The sequence below is a fragment of the Oncorhynchus clarkii genome, chromosome 32 (assembly GCF_045791955.1).
Source record: "Oncorhynchus clarkii lewisi isolate Uvic-CL-2024 chromosome 32, UVic_Ocla_1.0, whole genome shotgun sequence".
Classification (NCBI taxonomy): Eukaryota; Metazoa; Chordata; class Actinopteri; order Salmoniformes; family Salmonidae; genus Oncorhynchus; species Oncorhynchus clarkii.
In genome coordinates this window covers 12833582-12843581 of record NC_092178.1, presented here as the reverse complement: position 1 = coordinate 12843581, position 10000 = coordinate 12833582, and the positions used below count along the sequence as shown (strand labels likewise).

General features: G+C 45.8%; 1 protein-coding gene across 1 annotated transcript in view; it reads right to left on the bottom strand.

The window, feature by feature from the left end:
• LOC139391896 (adhesion G protein-coupled receptor B2-like) overlaps positions 1-10000 on the bottom strand; it is a 253496-nt gene that overhangs the window by 154712 nt on the left and 88784 nt on the right. The window contains exon 13 of the mRNA XM_071139514.1: positions 7541-7584. Coding sequence (XP_070995615.1) covers positions 7541-7584 — 44 coding nt within the window. The remainder of the gene's footprint in view (positions 1-7540; positions 7585-10000) is intronic.

Below are 10000 nucleotides of genomic sequence, written 5' to 3'. Positions count from 1 at the left end.
CTGATGCTCTGTGTTTCTCCTCCACTACTGTCCTCTCTGATGCTCTGTGTTTCTCCTCCACTACTGTCCTCTCTGATGCTCTGTGTTTCTCCTCCACTACTGTCCTTTCTGATGCTCTGTGTTTCTCCTCCACTACTGTCCTCTCTGATGCTCTGTGTTTCTCCTCCACTACTGTCCTCTCTGATGCTCTGTGTTTCTCCTCTCTGGTGCTCTGTGTTTCTCCTCTCTGATGCTCTGTGTTTCTCCTCTCTGATGCTCTGTGTTTCTCCTCCACTACTGTCCTCTCTGATGATCTGTGTTTCTCCTCTCTGATGCTCTGTGTTTCTCCTCCACTACTGTCCTCTCTGATGCTCTGTGTTTCTCCTCTCTGATGTCCTGTGTTTCTCCTCCACTACTGTCCTCTCTGATGCTCTGTGTTTCTCCTCCACTACTGTCCTCTCTGATGCTCTGTGTTTCTCCTCTCTGATGTCCTGTGTTTCTCCTCCACTACTGTCCTCTCTGATGCTCTGTGTTTCTCCTCTCTGATGTCCTGTGTTTCTCCTCTACTACTGTCCTGTGTTTCTCCTCTCTGATGCTCTGTGTTTCTCCTCCACTACTGTCCTCTCTGATGCTCTGTGTTTCTCGTCCACTACTGTCCTGTGTTTCTCTTCTCTGATGCTCTGTGTTTCTCCTCCACTACTGTCCCCTCTGGTGCTCTGTGTTTCTCCTCTCTGATGCTCTGTGTTTCTCCTCTATGATGCTCTGTGTTTCTCCTCCACTACTGTCCTCTCTGATGCTCTGTGTTTCTCCTCTCTGATGCTCTGTGTTTCTCCTCCACTACTGTCCTCTCTGAGGCTCTGTGTTTCTCCTCCACTACTGTCCTCTCTGATGCTCACTGTTTCTCCTCCACTACTCTCCTCTCTGATGCTCTGTGTTTCTCCTCCACTACTGTCCTCTCTGATGCTCTGTGTTTCTCCTCTCTGATGCTCTGTGTTTCTCCTCCACTACTGCCCTCTCTGATGCTCTGTGTTTCGCCTCTCTGATGCTCTCTGATGCTCTGTGTTTCTCCTCCACTACTGTCCTCTCTGATGCTCTGTGTTTCTCCTCCACTACTCTCCTCTCTGATGCTCTGTGTTTCTCCTCCACTACTGTCCTCTCTGATGCTCTGTGTTTCTCCTCTCTGATGCTCTGTGTTTCTCCTCCACTACTGCCCTCTCTGATGCTCTGTGTTTCGCCTCTCTGATGCTCTCTGATGCTCTGTGTTTGTCCTCTCTGATGCTCTGTGTTTCTCCTCCACTACTGTCCTCTCTGATGCTCTGTGTTTCTCCTCCACTACTGTCCTCTCTGATGATCTGTGTTTCTCCTCTCTGATGCTTTGTGTTTCTCCTCTCTGATGCTCTGTGTTTCTCCTCTCTGATGCTCGGTGTGTCTCCTCTCTGATGTTCTGTGTTTCTCCTCTCTGATGTTCTGTGTTTCTCCTTCTCCACTGTCCTGTCTATCTGTCTGTTTCTCTGCCCCTGGAGGTTTGTCTTGTTCTAGTGACAAGGGGGTTGGGAAAGGTGAAATACTTCTGTAAACAAACTTTTTGTACTGCAGTATGTTGTTATATCTCGGTAGGATCCTTTCTCAGGTACCCATCAGTCTCCCTATCTCCCTGGGTTATACACACACACTGGGACATGTACACACACACAATTCTCCCTGGGTTACAGATAAAAGCACTACTGTGCTCATCTTCCCTGAGCCCCTACCAGAGGAGCATGCACACACACACACACACACACACACACACACACACACACACACACACACACACACACAGGCTATAATCCTGGGTGTTTGGTTGTATTGCTGTGTGACAGTGATCGCTGTACCACCCTGCTTGGTAATCAGACTTGTTGGCTCCTATGTTAATGAAGGGGAACTTAATGTGACTGGTTGGCTCCTATGTTAACGAAGGGGAACTTAATGTGACTGGTTGGCTCCAATGTTAACGATGGGGAAGTTAATGTGACTGGTTGGCTCCTATGTTAACGATGGGGAAGTTAATGTGACTGGTTGGCTCCTATGTTAACGATGGGGAAGTTCATGTGACTGGTTGGCTCCTATGTTAACGATAGGGAAGTTAATGTGACTGGTTGGCTCCTATCTTAACGATGGGGAAGTTAATGTGACTGGTTGGCTCCTATGTTAACGATGGGGAAGTTAATGTGACTGGTTGGCTCCTATGTTAACGATGGGGAAGTTAATGTGACTGGTTGGCTCCTATGTTAACGATGGGGAAGTTAATGTGACTGGTTGGCTCCTATGTTAACGATGGGGAAGTTAATGTGACTGGTTGGCTCCTATTTTAACGATGGGGAAGTTAATGTGACTGGTTGGCTCCTATGTTAACGATGGGGAAGTTAATGTGACTGGTTGGCTCTTATGTTAACGATGGGGAAGTTAATGTGACTGGTTGGCTCCTATGTTAACGATGGGGAAGTTAATGTGACTGGTTGGCTCCTATGTTAACGATGGGGAAGTTAATGTGACTGGTTGGCTCCTATGTTAACGATGGGGAAGTTAATGTGACTGGTTGGCTCCTATGTTAACGATGGGGAAGTTAATGTGACTGGTTGGCTCTTATGTTAACGATGGGGAAGTTAATCTGGATGCTAATCTGGATGCTGGTTAATTTTCTTTGCAGACCTGATTCTTTCCAAGATGGAAGCCACCACTTTGATGAACGCCAATATTCCTTCTGCTTACAGCATAAAGGGGCATTGTTTCCATGCCAACCAGACAGTATTGTGTACTGTCTGTGATTGACATACTATGAAATGGTAGAGTGGATCTGGATGCACAGCTCAGGTGACCACTAACCAATTTGAGCACAGCTCAGGTGACCACTGACCAATGAGAGTCCAGCTCAGGTGAAAGCTGACTAATGAGAGCACAGCTCAGGTGACCACTGACGAATGAGAGCACAGCTCAGGTGAACAGTGACCAATGAGATTCAAATCTGATGTAAACAGGCAAAACATTTTTTTGAAAAAGCTGTTGTGCTGCAACTCACTGCCTTCCTGAAAACAAACAACGTATACGAAACGCTTCAGTCTGGTTTTAGACCCCATCATAGCACTGAGACTGCGCTTGTGAAGGTGGTAAATTACCTTTTAATGGCGTCAGACCGAGGCTCTGCATCTGTCCTCGTGCTCCTAGACCTTAGTGCTGCTTTTGATACCATCGATCACCACATTCTTTTGGAGAGATTGGAATCCCAAATTGGTCTACATGGACAAGTTCTGGCCTGGTTTAGATCTTATCTGTCGGAAAGTTATCAGTTGGTCTCTGTGGACGAACATATCAAGACTGTTTCAAGGACAGCTTTTTTTCATCTACATAACATTGCAAAAATCTGAAAATGTCTGTCCAAAAATGATGCAGAAAAATGTATCCATGCTTTTGTCACTTCTAGGTTAGACTACTACAATGCTATACTCTCCGTCTACCCGGATAAAGCACTAAATAAACTACAGTTAGTGCTAAACACGGCTGCTAGAATCCTGACTAGAACCCCCAAAAAAATCATATTACTCCAGTGCTAGCCTCCCTACACTGGCTTCCTGTTAAGGCGAGGGCTGATTTCAAGGTTTTACCGCTAACCTACAAAGCATTACATGGGCTTGCTCCTTACTGTCCCTAGAATTTCTAAACAAACAGTTGGAGGCAGGGCTTTCTCCTATAGAGCTCCATTTTTATGGAATGGTCTGCCTACCCATGTGAGAGACGCAGACTCGGTCTCAACCTTTAAGTCTTTACTGAAGACTCATCTCTTCAGTAGGTCATATGATTGAGTGTAGTCTGGCCCAGGAGTGTGAAGGTGAACGGAAAGGCACTGGAACAACGAACCGCCCTTGCTGTCTCTGCCTGACCGGTTCCCCTCTCTCCACTGGGATTCTCTGCCTCTAACCCTGTTACAGGGGCTGAGTCACTGGCTTACTGTTGCTCTTCCATGCCGTCCCTGCGAGGAGTGCGTCCCTTGAGTGGGTTGAGTCATTGACGTGATCTTCCTGTCTGGGTTGGCGACCCCCCCCCCCCCTTGGGTTGTGCCGTGGCGGAGATCTTTGTGAGCTGGGGTTATATCCTGCCTGTTTGGCCCTGTCCGGGGGTATCGTCGGATGGGGCCACAGTGTATCCCGACCACTCCTGTCTCAGCCTCCAGTATGTATGCTGCATTAGTTTGTGTTGGGGGGGCTAGGGTCAGTCTGTTATATCTGGAGTGTTTCTCCTGTCCGGTGTCCTGTGTGAATTTAAGTATGCTCTCTCTAATTCTTTCTTTCTTTGTTATTTTCTTTCTTTCTTTCTTTCTTTCTTTCTTTCTTTCTTTCTTTCTTTCTTTCTCTCTCTCGGAGGACCTGAGCCCTAGGACCATGCCTCAGGAATATCTGGCCTGATGACTCCTTGCTGTCCCCAGTCCACCTGGCCGTGCTGCTGCTCCAGTTGCAACTGCTCTGCATGGAGTCCTGACCTGTTCACCGAACGTTCTACCTTTCCCAGACATGCTGTTTTCAACTCTCTAGAGACAGAAGGAGCAGTAGAGATACTCTGAATGATCGGCTATGAAAAGCCAACTGACATTTACTCCTGAGGTGCTGACTTGCTGCACCCTTGACAACTACTGTGATTATTATTATTTGACCCTGCTGGTCACCTATAAACATTTGAAAATCTTGGCCATGTTCTGTTATAATGTCCACCTGGCACAGCCAGAAGAGGACTGGCCACCCCACATAGCCTGGTTCCTCTCTAGGTTTCTTCCTAGGTTCTGGCCTTTGTAGGGAGTTTTTCCTAGCCACCATGCTTCTACACCTGCATTGCTTGCTGTTTGGGGTTTTATGGGTTTCTGTACAGCACTTTGAGATATCAGCTGATGTAAGTTTAATAACATTTGATTTGATGACCAATCGATAAGTAATATGTAGGATATGTTTGACTACAGATTCCGCCTGTTAGGTCAGCTGTTGATTAATTGATTGATTGATTGTGTACATTATTCTTCAAAAGGATATTATTTCCACTGCTCACCAAAGGCTTTGTTGTTTCATTTTAACTTTATATTACACACCCAACATTTAAATCATCAAAATATTCAATTCAAATTCTCCCAAGAGTGGCATCACAGCACAATTTAAGACCAATTTAAATAAAAAAGAATCCAAATAAAACATGTGATGAATGTTGCCTTTGAGCAGTTGAGCATAGAGACAATCCTGTGTTTATTCTCATTGACTCATTTAATTATGCAATTAAAACTGTGGCTGGAAACTGTCTTCACTGTATTAATGAATGGAAGAAAACAGAGCTATTAGATTAAACCCCCACACACAGACACAGACACAGACACAGACACAGACACAGACACACACAGACACAGACACACAAAGACACACACAGACACGCACGCACGCACGCACGCACGCACGCACGCACACACACACACACACACACACACACACACACACATACACACCCAACAGGGCGGCTAACGTGTTAACCCTCGCAAGGCTGCAGGCCCAGACGGCATCCCCAGCCGCGCCCTCAGAGCATGCGCAGAACAGCTGGCTGGTGTGTTTACAGACATATTCAATCAATCCTTATCCCAGTCTGCTGTTCCCACATGCTTCAAGAGGGCCACCCTTGTTCCTGTTCCCAAGAAAGCTAAGGTAACTGAGCTAAACGACTTCCACCCCGTAGCACTCACTTCCGTCATCATGAAGTGCTTTGAGAGACTAGTCAAGGACCATATCACCTCCACCCTACCTGACACCCTTGACCCACTCCAATTTGCTTACCGCCCAAATAGGTCCACAGACAATGCAATCTCAACCACACTGCACACTGCCCTAACCCATCTGGACAAGAGGAATATCTATGTGAGAATGCTGTTCATCGACTACAGCTCAGCATTTAACACCATAGTACCCTCCAAACTTGTCATCAAGCTCGAGACCCTGGGTATCGACCCCGCCCTGTGTTCAACTGGGTACTGGACTTCCTGACGGGCCACCCCCAGGTGGTGAGGGTAGGTAACAACATCTCCACCCCGCTGATCCTCAACACTGGGGCCCCACAAGGTTGGGTTCAGAGCCCTCTCCTGTACTCCCTGTTCACCCACGACTGCGTGGCCATGCACGCCTCCAACTCAATCATCAAGTTTGAGGACGACACTACAGTGGTAGGCTTGATTACCAACAACGACGAGACGGCCTACAGGGAGGAGGTGAGGGCCCTCGGAGTGTGGTGTCAGTAAAATAACCTACACTCAACGTCAACAAAACAAAGGAGATGATCGTGGACTTCAGGAAACAGCAGAGGGAGCACCCCCCTATACACATCCATGGGACAGTAGTAGAGAGGGTAGTAAGTTTTAAGTTCCTCGGCGTACACATCACGGACAAACTGAATTGGTCCACCCGCACAGACAGCATCGTGAAGGAGGCGCAGCAGTGCCTTTTCAACCTCAGGAGGCTAAAGAAATTTGGCTTGTCACCAAACGCACTCACAAACTTCTACAGATGCACAATCGAGAGCATCCTGTCGGGCTGTATCACCGCCTGGTACGGCAACTACTCCTCCCACAACCGTAAGCCTCTCCAGAGGGTAGTGAGGTCTGCACAACGCATCACCGGGGGCAAACTACCTGCCCTCCAGGACACCTACCCCACCCGATGTCACAGGAAGGCCATAAAGATCATCAAGGACAACAACCACCCGAGCCACTGCCTGTTCACCCCGCTATCATCCAGAAGGTGAGGTCAGTACAGGTGCATCAAAGCAGGGACCGAGAGACTGAAAAACAGCTTCTATCTCAAGGCCATCAGACTGTTAAACAGCCACCACTAACATTGAGTGGCTGCTGCCAACACACTGACTCAACTCCAGACACTTTAATAATGGGAATTGATGGGAATTGATGTAAAATATATCACTAGCCAATTTAAACAATGCTACTTAATATAATGTATACATACCCTACATTTTTCATCTCATATGTATACGTATATACTGTGCTCTATATCATCTACTGCATCTTTATGTAATACATGTATCACTAGCCATTTTAAACCATGCCACTTTGTTTACATACCCTACATTACTCATCTCATATATATATATATATATATATATATATACTGTACTCGATACCATCTACTGCATCTTGCCTATGCCATTCTGTACCATCACTCATTCATATATCTTTATGTACATATTATTTATCCCCTTACACTTGTGTGTATAAGGTAGTCGTGGAATTGTTAGCTAGATTACTCGTTGGTTACTACTGCATTGTCGGACCTAGAAGCACAAGCATTTCGCTACAGTCACATTAACATCTGCTAACCATGTGTAAGTGACAAATAACATTTGATTTGATTTGGTAACAAAAAGCAAAGAGCATGCAGATTGAATATGTATTTGAGAGTTTGTGTGTATGTGTGCGCGTGCGTAGCTGTGTGTGAGTGCGTCCGTGCACACAGGCGTGTGTGTCTGTGTGTAGAGAATAAAAGTGACTTACAGGTTCCCATCGTCCCAGACAACACACTGAGGATCTGATGTGCCCTAGAAGAGACAAACAACAAGAAAATATGAACTGTTATTACCAGAGGAGAGGGGGAGTTGGAAAACGGAAGTGAGAAACTGCTCACTGCCTGAGGAAAACAAGTGAAGGTGTGTGGAGGATGGAAGAAGAGGTAAACAGACAGACCTAGGAAGAGAAAGTACAAGACAAGGGAGGGAGAACATGTATTTGCCGGAGGACAGACAGTGAAAGAGCTACAGCTGGAGGGGACAGAGATTGTGTGTCAACAATAAAGAACGAAAAAGAGAGGAGATATAAAGACAGAGAGAGAGAGAGAGAGAGAGAGAGAGAGAGAGAGAGGAGAGAGAGGGGGACAGAGAGACCGAGAGAGAGAGGGGGGAGAGAGAGAGAGAGGGAGAGATAGAGAGCGAGGACAGAGAGAGAGAGAGAGAGAGAGAGAGAGAGAGAAGGGGACAGAGAGACCGAGAGAGAGAGGGGGAGAGAGAGAGAGAGAGAGAGAGCGAGAGGGGGGGGGGGGGGAGAGATATGAAAAACCAACTGACATTTACTCCTGAGGTGCTGACCTGTTGCACCCTCTACAACCACTGTGATTATTATTATCTGACCCTGCTGGTCATCTATGAACATTTGAACATCTTGGCCATGTTCTGGTATAATCTCCACCCGGCACAGCCAGAAGAGGACTGGCCACCCCTCATAGCCTGGTTCCTCTCTACGTTTCTTCCTAGGTTCTGGCCTTTCTATGGCGTTTTTCCTAGCCACAGTGTTTTAGGGTGGGTTTCTGTACAGCACTTTGTGACATCGACAATGTAAAAATAACTGAATAAATGCATTTGATTGATTGATTGAGAGAGAGAGAGAGAGAGAGAGAGAGAGAGAGAGAGAGAGAGAGAGAGAGAGAGAGAGAGAGAGAGAGGGAGAGAGAGAGGGAGAGGGAGAGAGAGAGAGAGAGATAGAAAGAGAGGGAGAGGGAGAGGGAGAGGGAGAGGGAGAGAGAGAGAGAGAGAGAGAGAGAGAGAGAAAGAGAGAGAGAGAGAGAGGGATAGAGAGAACCGGACAGTCTCTAAATCTAAACACAAATAGCTCTACTCAAAGTCTAGACAAGCAGCCCATTCTGCAGACTCACTCCTAATCCATCGATTCACTTGAGACAAAGCCAATTCCACGGAGTAACGGCCTTTGATTGGCTAATCAAAGCTTAGTGGTGCATATAGCATTACTGAGGATGATTTTCCACGACTCAATCAGGGAATCGATCAGTAAATCGATTCACTCCAATTGATTCATCCACGCTCACCCCACCAGTGATCGGCATGATAAGTGAATCGATTGCTCTGGTCTAATTGAATCATCTGAACTTGTTCCACTCAATCTATAGGTCTCAATGTGTTTAATTCTACTGAGGACGAATCAACAGTTATTTGGATTTTAGGAGAGTCCAGTCCAGTCTATGACCTGATGAGGTAGCTCTCTTTTCCAGCCAAGCATTACCACGACCATTAAACTAATCATTGACTTAATTCAGACAATCAGGAGAGCCAATCCTATCAGAGAAAAGATGGTTGGTTGCAGTGTACGAATAAACCTATTCACTTTAGTGCACTCAGATACAGAGGAGATCACACTTTTAGCATCTAAATACAGAAATTCCTTGTCCTCCAGCGAAAAAAATGAAATCCCTATCCGTTTCAGCTAAGCCATCTCTGGGGAGGTAGCGGAGGAAGGGTGCCTCTCTACGACCATCTATCAGTCGTTATATTGTGCCCATGAATAATTCAAGCTTCCCTTTGAGGCCCATCTGTTAATGAAGGGGAGTCTCCCTCTTGTGGTGGAGGACATTATTACACTGGTCCCCTGCACACTACTTACTCCTCCCTTGTTAAAAAAAAAAAACAGTTCTACAATAGATAAGGGTTCTGTGGTTTGTAACCATCAAAACAGGTTACATATGGAATAGGATTCCACTGTGGTAAAAAGCAAACATTTTTGGGGCTATATAGTACCCTTTTTATGGTTCTTTATAGAACCTTTATGGAGAATAGTTCGATAAAGAACCTGTCTCAATCTTAAAGGTTCTTTGTTGATCCTTTTAAAGAACCATACAGGGTTTTATATTCTATTTATTCTGGTCAGCCATATTATACTGTTCAAATTTCATAGGTGTTATGATTGTGTTAATTGACAAGTTGAATCAAATGAGCTACCTCTGGAACAGCTGAGGAGAGAAGAACCACTGACTGATTCAGTCAACCGTTCCTCATTTACACAAGGCCAAACGTGAGTGTTTCACAAGACACCATTGAATGCATAGTCATATATGCAGAATATGGAATTGCATAACACAACACATTAGATAAACTGCAATGATGTAAAAAAAATAATATTTAAAGGTTAAAAAAAAAATGTCGTTTAGCAGACGCTCTTATCCAGAGCGAC